This window comes from Capricornis sumatraensis, chromosome 6 (assembly GCF_032405125.1).
Source record: "Capricornis sumatraensis isolate serow.1 chromosome 6, serow.2, whole genome shotgun sequence".
Lineage (NCBI taxonomy): Eukaryota > Metazoa > Chordata > Mammalia > Artiodactyla > Bovidae > Capricornis > Capricornis sumatraensis.
The window spans coordinates 78,880,699-78,904,486 of NC_091074.1; the positions used below are offsets into that span (position 1 = coordinate 78,880,699).

The following is a 23,788-nucleotide window of genomic DNA, read 5'->3' on the forward strand; positions in this document are numbered from 1 at the left end:
GAAGCTGGAGGAGAGAAAGGAAAGGCGCGTGTACGGAGGGCGGCGGCGCCGGTTCGGGGGCTCCGCGCGAACGGTAAAGCCGAGGTTGTCTACTGCCCTGGGGCTGGAGGTCAGGCGACCAAGCTGCCGGGGAAACTTGCGGAGCTCACGGCCTCGGCGCGGTAACCGCGGCTGCGGCGGCGCGCGCGCCGCAGGGAAGCTGGGGAGGCGCCGAGCAAGGGGAGCGCGCGCGCGCGCACGAGCCCGGCCGCGCGCACAAGTCTCGGCCGCGCGCAGCCGCGGCTGCCCGCGTAGCCTCCCTGATCTGCTGTCGCGGGCGCTCCCGACTCGGCGCCGCGGGAGGGAGCGGTCAGGGGGCCCGCATAGTGTCCGTGGGATTCGAGGCCGGGCTGCTGCAGCCGCCTCCTTCTGGTGCCTTGGCCGCCCTGATTAAGCGGGGCCGGGGCACGGCCGGTTGACCGGCCCCGGGGAGCCGAGATCGCTGGAGGCGAAGGCGGGGACGCACGTCTGGAGATCTCCCCGGACCGGGAGGAGGCCGAGGGGATCATGTCTGGGAGGAACCACCACCTCTCCACCACCGAACGCGTCATCAAAGGTGCCAAGCGGGCCAGGCCTTCCAGTCGATCGGCGGGAAACGGCCCTCGGCCGGGCGATGGCTCGGGGCCGGAGGGAGGGAAGGAGACGAGGACTGGAGTCGGGGGGGCGGCGGGGTCCCGGGCGGCGCCCATCCCGGAGGAGGATCTGGAGGGGTGTGGGAGGCGGGGATCCCCACCGGGGCTGCCCGGCGGGGGCGCCAGGCGATTTCTGTGGCACCTGGACCAGTAGCTAGCTGAGGAATGCTCGTTTATCTCCAGTAGTGTCGGATTTCCAGGCAGGGTGGGTGTTTCTAATCCTATCAACCCCTAAAGAGTCTGGATCTCCATCTTTTTAGTCTCTTACCTGGGGGGAAGCCATCTAGGGTGAAGTGGGCAGGGTGTTAAGTAGGCTCTTCCAAGTCAGATCTTTCTGCCGCTCCTCTTCTGAAAGGTCAGATATTTCTTGCCCCTTCCCCAAGCTTTTTTAAGTATGAATACCATGTACCTTTTAGCCCACTTTCTCCAGATCATCACGTCACTGTTATTACTAAAAGAAACAATATAGTGAAATAAATACAAATAAATTCATTTTATGATATTTGAAGGGGATCTACAGATCTCTTGACATGATGGTTGTTTTATTTTCCTTTTGGCCACAGAGACTTGGAAAATGATATTCTCTGATTCAGGTGTCCAACATCGACTAAAGTGTTCCTTACGTTGTAGTTGTTTCTGCCCTTAAAATAAGATTAGTGGTTTAAACATAACCACTAATTTATGTGCTTCTTTTGTTCAGACATAAGACCTAAGTACAACTCTTCTCTCTGAGTTTTAATACTGGGTTTGAAAGCACTATTTTATAAGAAGGGAATATACCAAGATCCAGGTGTGTTAGTGACCTCTAGATTAAAGGGGTTAGTTGTAAGTGGGGAGAACTCTTAAAATACTTTTATTTTTTTATTTTGGTAATTATATGAAGAAAAGAAACCAAGATTGGTGATGAGAAAACATTTTTCTCTTAGTGGAGAAAAATGATTGAATGGTCAATGAAGGGAAAGAGTTTTAGTTATAACTTAGGGCCCCCCCACCTCCAGAAACATTAAGCATCATAAAAGTTGATTGTCTGCAGTATATAATTTTAATGTATCATGTAGTTTCCACCCAGAAAGTCATCATCATAAGTGTTGATCATAAATGTTAATTATCTACACTATATAATATTTATTAAATATAATGGGATTTTTGAGATTTACCTCCTCAGCATTTGTCTGCTATCATTAGAGATTTAAGAGAATTGGTCATCTAACTGACAGCCCTTTAACTGCTAAATTATTTTGACCATTTTAATGTCAGTTTTCATAGTATATAACTCATCAAGGGTATATAACCATCTCTTTAAGATTTAGAATCTATTAGACAGTCTTCTTTGATAAATCAAGGTCATCATAATGTACATTAATTTCTGTCCCATGCAGTTAATATGGCCGGTGCATTCTGCTATATAAGGGTGTTGGCAATTTCCTCCTGTGCTAAAATGACTCCTCACTGCTATACCAGTTTAGTGCTTTTGTCTGTTTTTAGTTTATCTCCTTCAGTACTGTTCTTTATCTGTCAAAATATGCCCTTCTAATCTGCCACTTATAAGCTGAAGTAGGCAGGGAAACCAGATAAACCAGAATAGTGTGTCAAGTCAGAATAAATAGGATCTGAGTGAAGCTTAGTGGTAGTCCTCAGACCTTTACAGATCTCAAATTCTGATCGCCATTGTAGCACATAATTTCTACCATAACGTGCAATAAGCTATAAAGGAAATGATATAAAAGATACAAAGGTCATTTTAAAATGACCCTTTCAAATCGTTAAATACAGAAGTAAAGTAAAATGCAGCTAATATGCAGGTGCTGACTTATTGCTAGGCATGCCCATAGTTAAGTGAACACCCTCATAGTCTATGATTCACGTTTGTTTTTTGGGGAAATTATAAATGACTGTTATCAGATTACTCTTAAAGAAATGAAACATGAATGATTTCAAGCCCTTAGATTGTATGGGTTTGTCTAGTATGTAAAAACTTGAGCATGAGAACTTGAGCACAGCAATTGTGGCTTCTTGGTGACTTACCTTGCTTTTTATCTACATTTTCCTGAGTTTGAAATATTGAGGTTTATTCTAAGAAAGTAAGGTGTCACTGTATTTATAGCTAAGGTCCCCTGGTTGTATTGGGTTCTAAATCTGATCTAATGTTATCTTGTCTGGCCAGAATTGTTTGCATTTATTCACAGCTGGAAATCTTTTTCAGAGGTGAGACCACACCCCAGTTATTTTTGGTTCTGTCATTTCCTGTTCACTTTAAAGTCTACTTAATTGTTTTGCTTGAGCAAATGGTGGAGAAGAGTGGGTGGGTGGGAGTGATTTGTATTTTAAGTGTCTTTTAAACAGCAACTTGCCTAAAATGAAGGACTAGACCAGTGGTTTTACTCCTGCTTCTCAAGCTTACTTGTGACCTTGCCTGTTTTTTTTCTAACCTTGCCTTTTTAGTTAAACCCTTTTTTTTTTTTTTGCTTCAATAATCTCATCCGCAAAATAGAGTTAATAATACTTTCTTCCTCAAGCATCTCAGCCATGCAAATGACATAATGGATGTGAAAAGCTTAAGACAATGTAGTATTATGAACCATTTGAAAAATATCAGAATCAGAAAGCATATGAAATTACAAGTTAAGAAGTTGTTCTGAGGAAAATACCTCTTCTATAATTTAAAGGACATCTGGGTGGAATCCCATGGATAACAGCATAGAAACCAATAATACAGTCTGTCTTGTATTCCCTGGCAGCTGGTTTCTTCTCTCCCAGTTGAAGGTGTTCATTTTGTGTTTAAAAAATATAAAAATTCTTATGATTTCACTCACTCATTAAATGTTTATGGAGAGCCATCTGCAGTGTACTCCCAATGGGTGCTCATTTGTTTGCTCTTTGTTTTAAAAATTAATCTATGTGTGAGTTTCTAGAACAGTCCATATGCAGTAGAGCATCACTACTTGTGTCTGGAGCAGAAATTCAAACAATTGAATTGTAAAAATCTTTCAGCTTGATTTTTTTTTTTTTTTTTTCTGGTTTCCAAGTTTCTTTTCCTATTGGAGGGATTTTTTTTTTTTTTCCTTTGACAGTGATTTTTATAAAAAGTTTTTATTCCTCTGGACTGAATCTTCTCAGCAGCAACAAGGAAATTTCACTGTGCATTACATGACAGATAGGGAGAATGCATTGTCTAAGTTTGTTACTCGGTGGCCGAATGGATTTTAACAGAAGTCAGGTTTCTTTTTCGATACAGTTCTCCCATTCTCCTGAAATTCCAGTATATTGTCTAGTCAGAGAATGTACTGTCACTTGTAGCGCGCCTTGAAGACTACTGGCTGTTTAATATTCTGGCACTGGGACTGAATGTGGCTGTGGCTTTCTTGGACTTCCCAGGAAACTCCAGTGGTGAAGAACCTGCCTGCCAATGCGGGAGATACACGAGACACAGGTTCCATCCTTGGGTTGGAAAGATCCCCTGGAGAAGGGAATGACAACCCACTCCATTACTCTTGCCAGGAGATTCCCGTCCGTAGGGTCGCAGAGAGTTGGACACAACTGAAGCGACTTGGCACACACACACGCACGCACGGCTTTCTTAAAATTTTTTAAGAAGAGTAGTGTGACCAGAAATGACCGTTTCCACTAGTATACCCTGAACCCTTCTGTCTCTGGTACTTATACCTCTTTTATTTTCTGTTCGTTCCCTCTCCCATTTTCATATCATGAGAATGAATTTACCAAGGGTTAAAATTATTTTTTCTTGTAAATATATGCTTAACCCTATAAATTGTGGAAGGCAAAAGGGAAGAAAACAAAGGCTTCATATTCGTTCCTTACAGAAGCAACTGCTGTTAATACTTTTCATTACTCTACTTTCATTAATACTTTTCATACAGTTGAGCCTTGAGCAACACAGGTTTGAACTGTAGGCCCAGTTATACATGGATCTTCTCAATAGTATCCTATGGTGCTACATGATCTGAAGATGGTTGAATCCAAGGATGTAGAACCATGGATACGGAGGAACTTTGGGTATGGAGAAACCACCTGTGTGTGTACAGAGGGCTAACTGTAAGTTGTAGCGGACTTTCTAGTGGGTGCAGCGTTGGCACCCTTCACCCTCTCCTTATTCAAGGATCAGCTGTATTTTCCATCTACTGGTATGCTTTGAATTTAATATATGTCATGTTAAACCTTTTATTGTGCAAATCATATTCTTTTAATGTAAATATGGTAATTTTACCTAAATCCTTTCATAATGGTTTCAGTCAACATGAAAATGATTTGAAAGTGCTCATATTCATATTTTGATCCCTTATATTTTCAATCATTTGATACAGTGCCAACGTAGAAGAAATATTTTCGAGGATAAATATTCATTGTGAGCAAGTCATGTAGCACACATCTGTTGAATTTGTCAAAAGTATTTCAGTTATGCTTAGTTTACCGTTGTAATTAACAAGCTGCCAAACTATCTGAACACTTGGACATCCAAGACTGTTTGAAACTCACACCTCTAAGTGAAAGTCTCAAAATTCAGAAAGGATCTCTTAATTTAAACAATTTTTTTTTTTTGAGTAGGAATAAGGTGTTCTTTTTACCTGTATGATAGTGATTGTGATGAAAGCCTTATTATATCAGACACTTGATAAGAAAATTTTCTTCTATAAAGTAACATCACATTTTACTGTAGAGTTAAAAAAAAGCTATTGGATCGTTGGAGAGACAAACGCTAAGGACTTGTGTGCATGTTAAGTCGCTTCAGTTGTGTCTGACTCTTTGCGATCCTATGGAACGTAGCCCGCAAGGCTCCTCTGTCCGTGGGATTCTCTAGGCAATGGATGATACTGTAGTGGGTTACCAGGCCCTCCTCCAGAGGATCTTCCTGACTCAGGGATCGAACCCCTGTCTCTTACATCTTCTGCACTGGCAGGCGGGTTCTTTACCACTAGCGCCAGAAGGACTCATTACTTAAAGTGAATTAAAGAATTGATTAAAAACTTTTTCCTAAGCAGTATTTGATAACAGAGTTATCTTTCCATTAAAGTAACATTTTTGGGAAAAGAGACAAAATTATTCAACTAATTCTGTTATATTTGTAGTCATTTTGGGGCTTTGCTGCTACTTAATTGCTAAAGGACTAATAGAAATAAAAAGGTATTTTTAAATCATCATCCTTTGGTGCAGTCATTAATAGAATACAGCATTCTATTTTAACATTTTTATGTTAAGTTTTAGCTTCATTCAAAGATAAAAAGCTGAGGTCTAAAAATTTCATCCTAACCTAAGTCATATCTGATTTCATTATCTTTATAATCTGCCTAATTATTCAGATGTATGCAGAGAGAACTTTGGTTCCTTATATTCAGTTTTATTTTGTTGGCAAACTAGATTTTTATCATGAAATCTTTTAGTTTCCTGAGTCTTTGTTATTAGAAGAGGGTATAACTTAGTAACTAGGCTCTCTAGCTTGGTTGACAGAAAAATATGCTATACTAGTTGGCTAAGTGAATGTGTATCTTTGATGATTGTTATTAGATTTATTGAATGCTAACAAGTCATGATGTTTTGGTGCAGTGTCCAGACAGTGTCAGCCCAAGAGAGTGAAATTCTGAATGAAATAAGCACTAGGAGATAATTATTATTTAATCGCTAGGTCGAGTCTGATTCTTTGTGTCCCCCGGCCTGTAGCCCACCAAGCTCCTTTGACCCTGGGATTTCTCAGGCAGGAATACTGGAGTGGGTTGCCATTTCCTTCTCCAGGGATCTACCTGACCCAGGGATTGAACCCACATCTCTTGCGTTGCAGGTAGATTCTTTACAACTGAGCCACCTGTAACCCTTGTTAAAAATATTTAACCTTTATCTAGTTATAGTAAATAATCAGACAAATCCAACTTATGGGACTTTCTGTAAGACAAATGGTCTGAACTTTTCAAAAATGTCACAGTGATGAAAAATTAAAAAGGCAAGAGGAGTATTCTAGATGAGAAAAGATGAAAGAGAAATGGCAGTCAAGTACAGTGCCAAGGCTGGATGGGGAAGATGAATGAGCCATAGAGGACATTTTTAGGACAACTGGGCAAATTTGAATATGGAGTGTATATTAGATATAGAAATTCAAAATTAAATGTCTTGGATATGTGATAGGGTATTGTGGTCATAAAGGATAATGTTCCAATTCTGAGGTGATACCTGATGAAGCATTTAGATTGAAATGTCATGATGTCTGCCATTTGTTTTCGAATGGTTTAGGGAAAAGAAATCTGTTTGTTGAAAGAGAAAGCAAAAGTGGCAAAATGTTTACCGTGGTCTATGCTAAGTTGCCTCAGTTGTGTTGGGTTCTTTGTGACCCAGTGGGCTGTAGCCTGCCAGGCTCCTCTGTCCATGGAATTCTCCAGGCAAGAATACTTGAGTGGGTTGCCATTTCCTTTTCCAGGGGATCTTCCTGACCCGGGTATCGAACCCATGTCTCTTGTGTCTCTGGCATTAGCAGGCAGGTTCTTTACCACTCGCACCTCTGGGAAGTCCCTTGGGGAATATGAGTGAAGAGCAAATGGATATTCATCTTAGTATTCTTTCACTTTTTGATAGAATTTCAGTGTTTCAGAATATAAAGTTGGAGAGAGAAGAAAAGAGTACAGTTAAGAGGTGCCTCCAGTAACCAGACTCGGGAAAGGCACTGTCAGTTTGAGGATGCACTGGTGGCCCAGGGAAGGCATGCTGAAGAGAAGAACACGAGTTTTGTTTTGTTTTGTTTAGAACGTGAGTTTTAAAGTATATACAGCTGACGTGGAGTGATGGCTACTTGTTTAGTAGGAAAAGAGGTTGTTGCAGCTACATAGCCGGGCATGGAAGAAGTAAAGAAGTAAAGATGGAGAAACAAAGTGTACTTGACTAAAGGAATTGAGAGGAGGGGTGAATAAGTTCAGAGAAGGGAAGTGGCCTAATGAAGAAGAGGAGAAGGATGAGGGGCAACTGAAAACTGTCAGTGATCAGTTGGCAGTGATTCCATTAAGGAGAGAGCAAGATTATTTTGATGGCTGTGTGTTGAAAACAAGCAAACTGAGGCTTAATCGACTTATAAATGTAATTCAGAATTATGGAACATTCAAACATTACCTGAACAGATATCACGACAGACTTGTTTTTCTTTTTGGTGAGACTGAAGTGAGAAAAGTGGTAAAGGAATAAAATAAATATTAAAAAGGACTAAGAAGGAGAGAAGATGGAAAGGATTTCCTAAGTATATTTCCCATCCCTGTTAATCACACCACTTACCCATTTAGTCACTGGCTCAGATGACAAGCCTGGGAATCAGGCCAGACTCTTTGCTGTCCCTTACATGTCATATCCCATTCTATCAGACTCAGTTCTGTGGACTTCTGGTTTCTACATAAGCTACTGCTTCATCTTCCTCTCTCACTTCTTGCTTATATTAATACTGTTGCAGTAGCCTCTTGCTGCTGCTGCTGCTGCTAAGTCGCTTCAGTCATGTCCGACTCTGTGCGACCCCATAGACGGCAGCCCATCAGGCTCCCCTGTCCCTGGGATTATCCAGGCAAGAACACTGGAGTGGGTTGCCATTTCCTTCTCCAGTGCATGAAAGTGAAAAGTGAAGTCGCTCAGTGAAAGTGAAGTCGCTCCAACTCTTCGCGACCCCATGGACTGCAGCCCACCAGGCTCCTCCATCCATGGCATTTTCCAGGCAAGAGTACTGGAGTGGGGTGCCATCGCCTTCTCCGAGCCTCTTGGTAGGGCGATTTAATCTAATCTCATGATGCCATCATGATCCTTGGATGATATAAAGAATCTTTCTTGTGCTTGAAATCCTTCATGAACACTTGCAGCCCGTAGGGTAAACTCCACCTTTGCTGATGCGGAAGTTTCCCTCGTGCTTACCCTCTAACCTTGTGTTACTTCCTCCTTATTTCACAGCCCCATTCCCAAACCTACGTTCCTACTCCTTGCTGTCCCCTGGAATCCCATGCCGTGCTGTATCTGTGAAAGGATTCTTTGCACCACTTCTATATAAAATCTTGCCCCCTAACGTGACTAGTTCCTATTTATCTTTCAGGATTTAGCCAAGAAGACTGCTGAGAAACTTTTTCTCTTTTACTAGGAGGCTGTATGAGTAATTGTTTTAGAACTTGGGCTTTGAAGTCAGATGAATGATTGAAATTCGGCTTCTTTTACTATCTGCATAACCTTGGACAAATCACTTACCTTTGTTTTACCTCAGTTTCCCTATTTGAGGAAGAGGGACGATAAAACTTAGCTTGTAGGATGGTGGTGGTGGTTTAATTGCTGAGTCGTGTCCCACTCTTGTAATCCCATGGACTGTAGCCCACCAGGCTCCTCTATCCATGGGATTTCCCAGGCCAGAATATTGGAATGGGAAGCCATTTCCTTTTCCAGGGGATCTTCCTGACCCAGGGATTGAACCTGGATCAGACTTTTTACTGCTGAGCCACCAGGTAAGCCAGATAGTTGTAAGGATTAAATAAACTCCATAGAGTACAGTGACAGGCACTTGGTAAATGCCCAGTACGTATTAGCTGCTCTCATCCTCATCAGAAGAATGAGATATTTGCCTCCTACATGCTCCCATGAGCACTCTCACTTGCTTTACAAATTTCTGAAAATATTTTAATGTTCTTTATTCATTCTAATTTCTAATTGGAAATGCTTTCTAATTTATTCTTTGTACTAAACTGTTCTCTTCAAGTGCAAGAACTGTATTTTTTATTTTATTTTTTGGTGTGGACCAGTTTTTGAAGTCTTTATTGAATTTGTTACAGTATTGCTTCTGTCTGGTTTTTAGCCCCAAGACGTGTGGGATCTTAGCTCCCTGACTAGGGATCGAACCTGCACCCACTGCATTGGAAGGTAGAGTCTTAATCACTGGACTGCCAGGGAAGTCTCTAAGAACTGTGTATTCTTAATGCTGAATACAGTGCCTAGACCATAGGTGCTTAGTAAATGTCTAAGTGAAAGCCTAAGAAACTTAACTTTATTGAAGACAGTGTAGGAAAGAGCGTGGGAACTGCTGATTACTAGTTGTGTGACTTCTTTTCCTTGTTTGAATTTTAAAATCGGAGATAACTACCTAACTCAGAATTTAAAGATTATATTTCATATTATATAAAGTGCTCAGCATATTGCCCATAGTGGGTGCTTAAAAAAATGTTAGCTATTCTTTATTAAATGAATTCTTGAATCTTGGTGAGATTTGACCCCAGATCTGTTTGATTTTAAGTGGTATATGTCAATGATAGCTTAACAGTGTTATATGTTTTCCAACTTTTGTGTCCTTAGCTTTTGAAAGAACTTAAATGCTTAGTCAAAATAGTGAAAATTTCCTTTTCTATAGTATAGATAGAATTTTGAAAATCATGTGTTCAGAAACATATTTGGTGAGTTCTTACTATAAGCAACTTATTTTTGGTTATACTCAGAAGCTTAATTACTGTCTTGAAAAGTACTCAGTATAGTCTGTGATAATTTCCCAAAAATGTAACAGAAAATTAGAACTGTGGAGCTTCCTATGACTAATACCACCGGGAAGAGCAGATGACTAAACCATAGACTATATCTGGTAAGAAATTTTTGCCCCTTTCACTCTATAAATTGATAATCCTTTCAAGTTTAAACTTTAACGGTTGGTCAGTGGCCCTACTAGGTAAGACTTAATTTGTGGGAGGTTTTGTTTTTTTTTTGGATGTATGCCTTGGTACGTTTTATTCTTGTGACTTAAGGCTTTGTGGAAGTTTAAAAACAAAATAGGATAGTTTTAATGAAGGGCCAGAGTAATAAAGGTAATTGGTGGACTTATTCATGAAAGTAAGTTAGTTGTTGTTTTTTACTATTGTGCAAGTTTTATTGAACACATATGATTACTGTAAAGTTATGATTTCTTGAAGACAGGTGAATTCTGTGACTGTCAAAGAACAGAGAGAATAATCTGAAAGAGTGATTTCAGATTATTGAAATAAAGTTTTTTCTGATTAGTTATTAAAGGACCTGAAATGTACATACCACTTTCACTAATAATAGTTAATATAACCTCTTAAGTGGTGTTTAACTGGTTCATGATTGGAAAGGCAGGTGAGGAGATTAGGAAATAAGCTGCAAAAGTAGGGCAGGCTTGTTGGCTTAAAATAGGAATGAAAGCAGGGTTATTTGCAGTGAACAGAGACAGCTATTTAGGTGAATCCTAGTGTCCCATGAGGATAAGACCACACAATAATCTAAAAATAATAGCTTAAAGGCCAGTAACTTTTAAGGTTTCTCTCCTATACTTCCTACAGCATTAACGTGGTTGTCACCAATGTGGTCTTTCTCTTTAATGCAGTTCTGCATCAGATGTTAGACATATGAAACTATGTATCATTTATGTAGTGGATGTATATTAAAGCAGTGTATTGAGTTGAATTTGACCATGAAAAGGCTGCAGAATTTTTTCAGTGTACTGTAAGAACTTAGTTTTTAAAATTTATTAAAATTTTTTTTGATAATTTTAGATTTACAAGATGTTGCAAAGAAATGTACAGGAAAGTCCTATACACCCTCCCCTAGGTCTCTTCCACAGTGTCAGTATCTCACACTGCCAAAGTACTGTACCAAAATTAAGATATTGACATTGGCACGATCCAGAGAGCTTATTTGTTTCACCAGTTATACATGGACTTTGTGTGTGTGTGTGTGTGTGTGTGTGTGTGTGTAGCTGTATGCAGTTTCACATGTTTATAGCTACAACCACAATCAAGATACTCAACTGAATCACCACCATAAGACTCTTGTGTTACTACCCCTTTGTTGCCACACCCATCCCCTTCAGAAATTCATTTTTATAGTTTGGTTATTGTCTTGAATCATATATAACTTGATTTGATTAGGGTTTTTGCTTCTGAGTTGAAAGCATTATACAATAGGTTTTTGTTTTTTTTTTCTTTTCCCGTAATCCAGGTAATCTAATAGCAACTGTCTCAGGGCAAAAACTAGGTTAAAATATGTTGGCAATTTGGGAGCACTAAAAACTTTCTTGGATAAATGTATTAAGGCTTAGAATGATGATTCTGAACTCTGATTACCAAACAGAATCACCTGTGGAGCTTAAAAAAAAAATAAAGGAAATATGGGTACCTTGGCCTCATTCCAGATAAATCTGGCAAGCAGCATTGAATATAAAATCCAGGTTACAAAAGGATACACAGTATGATACATATATAAAAATTTTAAATATATTGTGTATAAATATATTTAAGCAAAATTATATATATATAAAGAAATTGACATTGAGAATGATACACAAATACTTAATGGTACTAATTACCTCTGGGATGAAGGAAAAGGATGGAGGCTGTCTTCAATTATAATTGTAACATTCTAGTTCTTTAAAGTATTTGAAACAGATATGGCAGACTTAATAGTTTAAATCTATGTGGTAGGTACATGGGTGTTCATAGTATTTATATTATTTTCTATACCATTTTATGTAAATTTATTTTTTTAACTATTTCATTAAAAATACGTATAAAGTGTTAGTCATTCAGTTATATCTGACTCTTTGTGACCCCATGGACTTATTAGCCCACCAGACTTCTCTGTCCATGGGATTCTGCAGGCAAGACTACGGGAGTGGGTAGCCATTCCCTTATCCAGGGGATCTTTCCAACCCAGAGATCAAATCTGGGTCTACAGGCAGTACATTACATCTGTGTTTCGAATTTCCTCTTTTCTCTCTTTTAGTATACCTTCTGTTTATTTTATTTTGGTGCCAAGAGTGGAAATAAATACCTAAAAATGAAGATTGAGAAAGTAGCTTTGGAATTTCCAGAAGACCCAGACTTCCAGCTCAGGTTTCAGCTTTCTGATGCCCTTCCCCGATTTCTGTAGCCATCTACTGATAATCCCCTCTATAGTCTTTCATACAGCTAATACTTCCAATACAGTATATTGCTTAACTGTTCTGTGTTGATATTACATCTTATTTTTTGATATGATATTGATATTACATTAATTATTTTGTGTGCTTAAATAGAATATAAATTTCTTTAAGGTAAACTCATATGTTATATAATCTATACCTTACCTTCTAGACAGTATGAGTATGTAGTAGATGCTTGATAAATACTGAATTATTTAACTTAGAATATAATTACCTCCCTCGTATTTTCTACTTTTACTTAAAGAACCTTTGCAGTTTTTTGTCTCCTATAGATTTCAGAACTTAAGGTTTTAACAAATAATCACTATTAAATAGGATTTTAGGAAGGCCAGCTATAGGAACTTAGATCTCTTCAGGTACTGAGTGTTTTATTTTTCAGTTAGTAATATTGTATAACCATGAATTCTGTAAAATCTTGAATTGTGTAAAATCCTGGATTGTATAAAATTCTTTTGCTTTCTTGAGTATATTTGCATATGAATTTACTTATTGTGTGTTATGTCTACATAGTACTCATTTAAACTTAAATTTTAGTGGCTTTCCAGAGAGATTATTTGTATTCTAACCTTTTTTTTTTTTTGACTTTGACTTATGTATGAAGAAAAACTATTAGAGATTATTTGATGAAGCACTATAGCAGAGGACTTCCCTGATAGCTCAGTTGGTAAAGAATCCTCCTGCAATGCAGGAGACCCATTTCAATTCTCGACTTGGGAAGATCTGCTGGAAAAGGGATAGGCTACCTACTTCAGTTATTGGGCTTCCCTTGTGGCTCAACTGGTAAAGAATCTGCCTGCGATGTGGGAAACCAGGATTTCATTCCCTGGGTTAGGAAGATCCCCTGGAGAAGGGAAGGGCTACCCACTCCAGTATTCTGGCCTGGAGAATTCCATGGACAGTCCATGGGATTGGAAAGAGTCAGGCACGACTGAGTGACTTTCGCCATAGCAAAGGAACTTAGTCTCTGGAATCAATCAACCTGAGATCAGATTCCAGCTCCTCCAGTTACTTACTAGTTGTGAGATTTTGGACAAAGTTTCTAACTTCCCTGAGCCTTGGTTTTCACATTTGTCAAGTGGGGATAATAATACTTCATAGAGTGTTATTAGGTTAGATGAGACTATGTATGTAAAGCCCTCAGCATAATGGCTATTTTGTAGTTAGCAGACAACAATTATCATTATGATCACTATTATTTTTTGTGACTCTATAGTTAAGAAAGTTGAAATCTGAAACCTATACTGAAGAGTGTTTTTTGGATACTTTTGACAGCCTAGCACAGTATAAATAATTTAGCATCAGAGATTGTAGCTAACTTATATTAGCAAATTTAATGTACTAACAAAAAGAATAACATGTTATTATCAAGTAGGATTTATCTCAGTAATGCAAAGTTGTGTTAACATTTGAAAATCAATGAATATAATCTATATATTAACAGAATAAAGGAGAAACACATAGCATTACCTCAGTAAATTCAGAAAAACTGTTTGACAAAAATTCAACATCCCATTCATGATTTAAACAAACATACTTCTAGAAATTCTAAAGGAAATCAACCCTGAATATTCACCAGAAGGACTGATGTTAAAGCTGAAGCTCCAGTACTTTGGCCACCTGAGGCGAAGAACTGACTCATTGGAAGAGACCCTGATGCTGGGAAAGATTGAGGGCAGGAGAAGGAGGTGCAGAGGATGAGATGGTTACATATCATCACTGACTCCATGGACATGAACTTGAGCAAACTCTGGGAGACAGTGGAGGACAGGGAAGCCTGGCGTGCTATATATATATAATATGTATATATTCTTTACTATTATAGTTGATTACAAGATTTTGAGAATAGTTCCCTGTGCTCTACAGTGGGTCCTTACTTATCTATTTTATCCATCATAGTTTGTATCTGCTAAGCCCAGACTCCTAATTCAGCCCTTCTTTCCCTGTTTTGTAACCCTAAATTTATTTTGTATGCTTGTGAGTCTGTTTCTGTTTTGTAAATAAGTTCATTTGTATCATATTTTAGATTATACATGTCAGTGATACCATATGATATTTGTGTTTATCTTTCAGACTTCACTTGGTATGAGTATCTCTAGGCCCATGCATGTTTGCTGCAAATGACATTATTTTATTCTTTTTTTATGACTGAGTAGTATTCCTCTGTGTGTGTGTGTGTGTGTGTGTGTGTGTGTGTGTGTGTGTGTGTGTACGTGTACGTGTACACACCGTATCTTTATCCATTCATCTGTTGATGGACAATTAGGTTGTTTCCATGACTTGGCTATTGCAAATAGTAAGCAAACTGATTTTAAAAAGGAAGAACAAGCTTGAAGGACTCACACTACTGATTTCAAGACTCATTATAAAGCTACAGTAATCAAGACAGTGTGGTAAAGGTGAAAAGCACAGACAGATAGATAAACGGAAAGGAGCAGAGTCCAGAAATAGAGCTACACATAAATGGTCACTTGATTTTTTGATAAGGCAATTCAGCAGTGAAAAGAAAACGTTTACAACAAATGGTGTTGGGACAACTGGATATCCGTGTGGAGAAAAGTAAAATCTGACATGTAGCCTACACAAGGCTTATTTAATAATGGATCACAGACCTAAATGTAAAAGTGAAACGTTACCATTTTTGTAAACTTGGGAGAAATATCAATAACCTCAGATACGGAGATGACACCACCCTTATGGCAGAAGTGAAGAACTAAAGAGCCTCTTGATGAAAGTGAAAGAGAGAGAGTGAAAATGTTGACTTAAAACTCAACATTCGGAAAACTAAGATCATGGCACCCAATCCCATCACTTTTTGGCAAATAGATGGGGAAACAATGGAAACAGTAACAGACTTTATTTTCTTGGGCTCCAAAATCACTGCAGATGTTAACTGCAGTCATGAAATTAAAAGGCAGTTACTCCTTGGAAGAAAAGCTATAACCAACTAGGACAGCGTATTAAAAGCAGAGACATTACTTTGCCAACAAAGGTCCATCTAGTCAAAGCTGTGGTTTTTCCAGTAGTCACGTATGCATGTGAGAGTTGGATCGCAAAGAAAGCTGAGCACTAAAGAATTGATGCTTTTGAACTGTGGTGTTGGAGAAGACTCTTGAAGTCCCTTGGACTGCAGTGAAATCCAACCAGTCCATCCTAAAGGAAATCAGTCCTGAATATTAATTGGAAGGACTGATACTGAAGCTGAAACTCCAATACTTTGGCCATCTGATGCAAAGAACTGACTCACTGGAAAAGACCCTGATGCTAGGAAAGTTTGCAGGCGGGAGGAGAATGGGACGACGGAGGATGAGGTGGTTGGGTGGCATCACCGACTTGATGGACATGAGTTTGAGTAAGCTATGGGAAGTTGGTGATGGACAGGGAAGCCTGGCATGCTGCAGTCCATGGGGTCACAAAGAGTTGGACACGACTGAGTGGCTGAACTGAACTGAACTGTAAGGAAAACCTAGAAGAAATCTTTGTGACCTTGGGGTAGACAAAGTTTTCTTAAGTCACAAAAACCAAGAACTATAAAAACTGCTAATTGGACTTCATCAAAATTAAAATCTTTTGTTCTTCTAAATATGTTTTGTTAAGAGAATGAAAGACAAGCCTTGGACTGGGAGAAAATACACTAGGTGTGTCTTACAAAGGACTTTTATTAAGAATATATAAAGAACAACTCACCGATAAGCCAACCAGCAAAATTTAAAAATGGGCATGATTTGAACAGACAAGTCTCAAATGAAGATGTATAAATAGCCAGTGGTAGACAAGAAGATATTTGGTATCGTTAGCTATTACAGAAGTACACATTAAAACCACAGTGAGCTACCATGACACACCCATTAGAATGGCTGAAACTGAAGGGACAGCGATCAAGTTCTAACAAGGATGTGCAGTGACAAGCTCTCAGGCACCGTTGGTGGGAATGTAAAGTTGTAAAAGTCCTTGGGGAAAATTGCTCGACAGTCTCCTCATATGTTAATTATACATCTGACCTTACATCTCTGGCACTCCACCCCTAGGTATTTACCCAAGGGCAAGAATACACAGAAGAACTGTACAAAAAAGATCTTCACGACCCAGATAATCACGATGGTGTGATCACTCACCTAGAGCCAGACATCCTGGAATGTGAAGTCAAGTGGGCCTTAGAAAACGTCACTACGAACAAAGCTAGTGGAGGTGATGGAATTCCAGTTGAGCTGTTTCAAATCCTAAAAGATGATGCTGTTAAAGTGTTGCACTCAATATGCCAGCAAATTTGGAAAACTCAGCAGTGGCCACAGAACTGGAAAAGGTCAGTTTTCATTCCAGTCCCAAAGAAAGGCAATGCCAAAGAATGCTCAAACTACCGCACAATTGCACTCATCTCACATGCTAGTAAAGTAATGCTCAAAATTCTCCAAGCCAGGCTTCAGCACTACGTGAACTGTGAACTTCCAGATGTTCAAGCTGGTTTTAGAAAAGGCGGAGGAACCAGAGATCAAATTGCCAACATCTGCTGGATCATGGAAAAAGCAAGAGAGTTCCAGAAAAACATCTATTTCTGCTTTATTGACTATGCCAAAGCCTTTGACTGTGTGGATCACAATAAACTGGAAAATTCTGAAAGAGATGGGAATACCAAAGCACCTGACCTGCCTCTTGAGAAACCTATATGCAGGTCAGGAAGCAACAGTTAGAACTGGACATGAAACAAGAGACTGGTTCCAAATAGGAAAAGGAGTACATCAAGGCTGTATATTGTCACCCTGCTTATTCAACTTCTATGCAGAGTACATCATGAGAAACGCTGGGCTGGATGAAGCACAAGCTGGAATCAAGACTGCTGGGAGAAATATTAATAACCTTGGATATGCAGATGACACCACCCTTATGGAAGAAAGTGAAGAGGAACTGAAAAGCCTCTTGATGAAAGTGAAAGAGGAGAGTGAAAAAGTTGGCTTAAAGCTCAACATTCAGAAAACAAAGATCATGGCATCTGGTCCCATCACTTCATGGGAAATAGATGGGGCAATAGTGGAAACAGTGTCAGACTTTATTTTTTTGGGCTCCAAAATCACTCCAGATGGTGATTGCATCCATGAAATTAAAAGGACTCTTGCTCCTTGGAAGAAAAGTTATGACCAACCTAGATAGCGTATTCAAAAGCAGACACATTACTTTGCCATCAAAGGTCCGTCTAGTCAAGGCTATGGTTTTTCCAGTGGTCATGTATGGATGTGAGAGTTGGACTGTGAAGAAAGCTGAGCACCGAAGAATTGATGCCTTTGAACTGTGGTGTTGGAGAAGACTCTTGAGAGTCCCTTGGACTGCAAGGAGATCCAACCAGTCCATTCTGAAGGAGATCAGCCCTGGGTGTTCATTGGAGGGAATGATGCTAAAGCTGAAACTCCAGTACTTTGGCCACCTCATGCAAAGAGTTGACTCATTGGCAAAAACTCTGATGGTGGGAAAGACTGAGGGCAGGAGGAGAAGGGGACGACAGAGGATGAGATGGCTGTATGGCATCACGGACTCGATGGATGTGAGTCTGAGTGAACTCCAGGAGTTGGTGATGGACAGGGAGGCCTGGTGTGCTGCAATTTATGGGGTTGCAAAGAGTCAGACACGACTGAGCGACTAAACTGAATGAAAATAAGATTTGTGCACAAATGTTTATAGCAGCTTTGGTCATAATAGTCCAAACCAGGAAATATTCAATGGGTAAATGAATGACCTCATGGTAAATCCTCACAGTGGGGCCTAGTCAGCAATAAAAAGATAAAAACTAACTGATAAATTCAACAGCACAGGTGAATCACAAAACCACTATGTTTATGAAAAATACCAGACACAAAAAAACTAAAAACTGGACTGTTCCATTCATACAAAAATAAAAAGTGCAAAATTCATGTGTAGTGACAGAAAGTAGAGCAATGGTGCTGGGAGGTAGAGGAGAGGGTCTTTCAAGCGTAATGGAAATGTTTCATATCTTGATTGTGGTTGTGGTTTGACAAACGGAGATGTGTCATATTTTATCGAATTGTGCACATTAGTGGATACAGTTTACTGTTCCTAAATACACCTCAATAAAGCTTATTTTTAAAAAAGAAGTTAAGGGAGCTATACCCTAAAATTAATCCAGGATTTGGTGCAGATGACTTCAGTTTAGTCATTCAGTCGTGTCCAACTCTGCGACCCCATGAACCACAGCATGCCAGGCCTCCCAGTCGATCACCAACTCCTGGAGCCCACCCAAACCCATGTCCATTGTGTCAATGATGCCATCCAACCATCTCATCCTCTGTCGTCCCCTTCTCCTCCTGCCGTCAACTTTCCCAGCATCAGGGTCTTTTCAAATGAGTCAGCTCTCCGCATCAGATGGCCAAAGTATTGGAGTTTCAGCTTCAGCATCAGTCCCTCCAATGAACACCCAGGACTGATCTCCTTTAAGATGGATTGGTTGGATCTCCTTGTAGTCCAAGGGACTCTCAAGAGTCTTCTCCAATACCACAGTTCAAAGGCATCAATTTTTGGCGCTTAGCTTTTTTCACAGTCCAACTCTCACGTCCATACATAACCACTGGAAAAACCATAGCCTTGACTACATGGACCTTTGTTGGCAAAGTAACGTCTCTGCTTTTGAATATGCTATCTAGGTTGGTCATAACTTTTCTTCCAAGGAGTAAGCATCTTTTAATTTCATGGCTGCAGTCACCATCTGCAGTGATTTTGGAGCCCAAAAAGATACAGTCTGACACTGTTTCCAGTGTTTCCCCATCTATTTCCCAGCATAAAATTTACTTTGAAATACTGCCTGGAGTTGAAATGCCTCCTTTTCAAAGTATGCTTCAGAGAGAAAATATTTGCACTATATGACTAGCTTTATTCCATGGGTGTATTCTTAGTTATTTTTTATACTAATTAAAGAACAGCAAATCATTCAGAAGGACAGTAAAAGTGAGCAAAGAAGATGTTGTTTATAGATAATTTATGAATGAGTAAATTCGAATGACCAGTGAGCATATGAGATGATAGAGGTATGAACAAAGATATTTCTTTCTACATTACTCATGATCGCAAAAATTAACAATAAGAATAGCTGCAATGTTTAATAATAGCAGATTGGTTAGGTGAATTACGATGCAAACTTTGAGAATTCTATTGTAGAAGAATATTTGTTGGTGTGAGATTTTAGTAGTTTAATACAAAATTCAAAGAAACAGGTTATAAGAGGAGGATTCTGCAGTATTTTCCAAGAGACAGATTACAGGATTGTATAGTACAGCTGATTATAAAATAAAATATTTAACTATTAAAAATAGTAAGATCTGTACCGGAATTTTAACAGTGATTATCTTTGGTGGCATTCTAAGAGATTTGGTTTTGTGGGAGTTATTGTTTTCTGTGAACTTTAGTTTTTTAAAAATTCTTTTTTTAAATGGAAGTATGGGGATCTTCCTGGTCATCCAGGGGTTGGGAATCCACCTTGCAGGGGACATGGGTTTGACCTTGATTGGGTAATTGGGATCCCACGTGCCGTGGAGCAACTAAGCCCGCCCACTACAACTAGAGAATCTGTGAGCTGTGACAAAATGTCCCACGTGATGGAAGGAAGATGCTGTGTCCCACAGCTAAGACCTGATGCAGCCAAATAAATGGATGAAGAAATAAGTATTTTTTAAAATTTGAAGTATACTGGATATACAGTATATTGTTAGTTTCAGGTGTATCATAGAGTAATTCAGTTATATAATATATATGTTTTATATTGTTTTCCATTATAAGTTATTACAAGATACAATTCTCTGTGTTATAGAATAAATCCTATTGCTGGTCTGTTTTATATACAGTAATTTGTATATGTTTTTAAAAATTGTTTTGCATTGAGTATATGGTTTCTTTGATGTGATTTGAAGATAAGCAGAAGGTTAAACATTGATACTGTGGTATTCATTATGCTGTACTTTCTGTTTTTGCAAATTCTTTGAGAATTTCAAAAATGTTTTACAATAGCTTGAAAATCTTCACTTTATTTACAGTGTGAGCCATGATATTTATCAAGCATAGCTCCACTTATGAGGCTATTTAATGGCAGTCATTAAGTTTGATTTTAATAAACACAAAATGTAATAACATTTTGTTCACATTAGGTACAAAGCAAATTATCACCTCTAACTGATGGCTGATTTAGATTTGTTAAGTTTCACAATAGGAAGAGGTTTTGAATTTGGACACCAAGATCTGTTGATGATGTATTGATGATCCATTAATGATTAGTTATCTTTGGGAATTGCCTGGCAGTCCAGTAGTTAGGACTCAGCACTTTCACTGCCTAGGCCTGGGTTCAGTCTCTGGTAGGGGAACTAAGATCCCTCAAGCTTTACAGCATGGCCAAAAAAAAAAAAACCCAAAAGTATTCTTTCTAGCCTTGTAGAAACAGGTGGTGAATTTACCTCTCTGACATCCAGCAATACTCTTCGATTCCTAGATGAGTTGCAGCCAAAACAGATATTGGTAGTATTCCCATTGGATTGATTAATTTATAATAGAGTTATGTACATTTTGAATAAGTAATACAATTTGTTGTTGTTGTTAAGTTGCTCAGTCATGTCTAACTCTTTGTGACCCCATGGACTGCAGCATCCCAGGCTTCCCTATCCTTCACCAACTCCTGGAGCTTGCTCAAACTCATGTCCATTGAGTCAATGATGCCATCCAACCATCTCGTCCACTGTTGTCCCCTCTCCTTTTGCCCTCAATCTTTCCCAGCATCAGGAGCTTTTCTAATGAGGCTCTTCGCATCAGGTGGCCAAAATATTGGAGCTTCAGTCTCAGTGTCAGTCCTTCCAATGAATTTTCAGGACTGATTTCCTTTAGGATGGATTGGTTGGATCTTGCTGTCCAAGGGACTCTCAAGAGTCTTCTCCAACACCACGGTTCAAAAGCATCAATTCTTCAGCACTCAGCTTTCTTTGTGATCCAACTCTCACTCCATATATGACTACTGGAAAAGCCATAGCTTTGACTACATGGACCTTTGTTGGCAAAGGAATGTCTCTGCTTTTAATATGCTGTCCTGGTTATATTTAATATATGTCCTGTCCTCATAGCTTGTCTTCCAAGGAGCAAGCGTCTTTTAATTTTATGGCTGCAGTCACCATCTGCAGTGATTTTGGAGCCCAAGAAAATAAAGTCTGTTACTGTTTCCATTGATTCCCCATCTATTTGCCATGAAGTGACGGGACCAGATGCCATGATCTTAGTTTTTTGAATGTTGAGTTTTAAGCCAGCTTTTTCATTCTCCTCGTTCACCTTCATTAAGAGGCTCTTTAGTTCCTCTTTGCTTTCTGCCATAAGGGTGATGTCATCTGCATATCTGATGTTATTGATATTTCTCCTGGCAACCTTGATTCCAGCTTGTGCTTCATCCAGGCTAGCATTTTGCATGATGTACTCTGCATATAAATTAAATAAGTAGGGTAACAGTATACAGCCTTGACATACTCCTTTCCCAATTTGGAACCAGTCGGTTTTTCCATGTCCAGTTCTAACTGTTGCTTCTTGACCTGCATACACATTTCTCAAGAGGCAGGTATGGTGGTACGGTATTCCCATCTCTTGAAGAATTTTCCACAGGTGGTTGTGATCCATACAGTCAAAGGCTTTAGTGTGTCAGTGAAGCAGAAGTAGATGTTTTTCTGAAATTCTCTTGCTTTTTCTATGATCCAATGGATGTTGGGCAATTTGATCTCTGGTTCCTCTGCCTTTTCTAAATCCAGCTTGAACATCTGGAAGTTCTCCATTCACGTACTGTTGAAGCCTAGCTTGGACAATTTTGAGCATTACTTTGCTAGCATGTGAGATGAGTGCATTTGCGTGGTAGTTTGAACATTCTTTGGCATTGCCCTTCTTTGAGATTAGAATGAAAACTGGCCTTTTCCAGTCCTGTGGCCACTGCTGAGTTTTCCATATCTCCCGGCATAGAGTGCCACACTTTAACAGCATCATCTTTTAGGATTTGAAGTAGCTCAGCTGGAATTCTGTCGCCTCTCCTAGCTTTGTTCGTAGTGATGCTTCCTAAGGCCTACTTGACTTCGCACTCCCAAGATGTCTATCTCTAGGTGAGTAATACAATAATATGGCATAAACTTTTAAAAGGTGTGTAACAAAAGTCTTCCTCCTATCCCTGATTCTAGGCCACCAGTTCCCTGTCTTGGGGAGGTTAAAGCCTGTCACCAGAGACTACCAGGAGCATATCTACATCTTATCAAAATGAAGTTACACTTAGCTTGTTGCAGCAAGGAATAACATATACTAGAATAACTGGTGGAGCATCTCAGAAGGAGGGAGTTAGAAAGGAGGATACACAGAATTTTCAGAGCAGAGATTGGTCACAGACTGAATTTAGGGAGGAAGTTAGTAGTCTGGGCAGGGACTGGCTACACTATGTGATGTGGTTGACTTGCTGGAATGGTCAGTGATTTTATCTTTAGTACACCCGAGTCCCTGAAGTGTTTTTGTCAGATCAGTTTCTGTGTAGTACTGGAACATACATAATGAGCTAATGTCAAAAAAAAAAAAAAAGAGCTTTGATAGTCTGTAATGCACATTGTGGTTTGATTCGGTTCACTTTTTCTGACTTCTAAGTCATAGTGTTTTTTCTGAGTTTGGGAACAATTTGTGGTTTCTGTTTCAATTTTCACTCTTTGCTTCTGATCATTTTTTAACTAAACTGGAGGATTTACCATTTAGGAGTGATCAGTCAAGATCTGTGCCATTGTTAAGAGAGGTTGTGAGTGTTTGTCAAGCTTTTGATGATAGTAATTTTGACCTCTGTAAACACCAAGCCGTTTTGTTCTTTTTCTTAGGTGATTTTTTCTTGTTTTTATTTATTTTATTGTAATATAATTGTTTTACAATGTTTCGTTAGTTTCTGCTATACAACTTGAATCAGCTATATGTATACATATGTCCTCTCCCCCTTGGGCCTCCCTCCCACCCACCCATCCCACCCTCTAGGTCAGATGATTATTTTTTGCGTCAGAGTCACCTGGCATGATGATGACTGAATGCATTATTTAAGACTCTGGAGACTACACACATGACATCTGTAACAGACAAAACTTCAATAATTATGGTTAAAACTTGAGATAATGTCTCATATATTTCATATCTATCTGGATCTTCCTATGGTAAC

General features: G+C 39.2%; 1 protein-coding gene across 2 annotated transcripts in view; it reads left to right on the forward strand.

The window, feature by feature from the left end:
- Positions 1-442: 442 nt before the first annotated feature.
- Positions 443-23,788, forward strand: part of PPP3CC (protein phosphatase 3 catalytic subunit gamma) — an 81,300-nt gene continuing 57,954 nt past the window's right edge. For both annotated transcript variants that reach the window (XM_068973849.1, XM_068973848.1), the window contains exon 1: positions 443-595. In XM_068973849.1, coding sequence (XP_068829950.1) covers positions 547-595 — 49 coding nt within the window. In that variant the 5' untranslated portion in view covers positions 443-546. The remainder of the gene's footprint in view (positions 596-23,788) is intronic.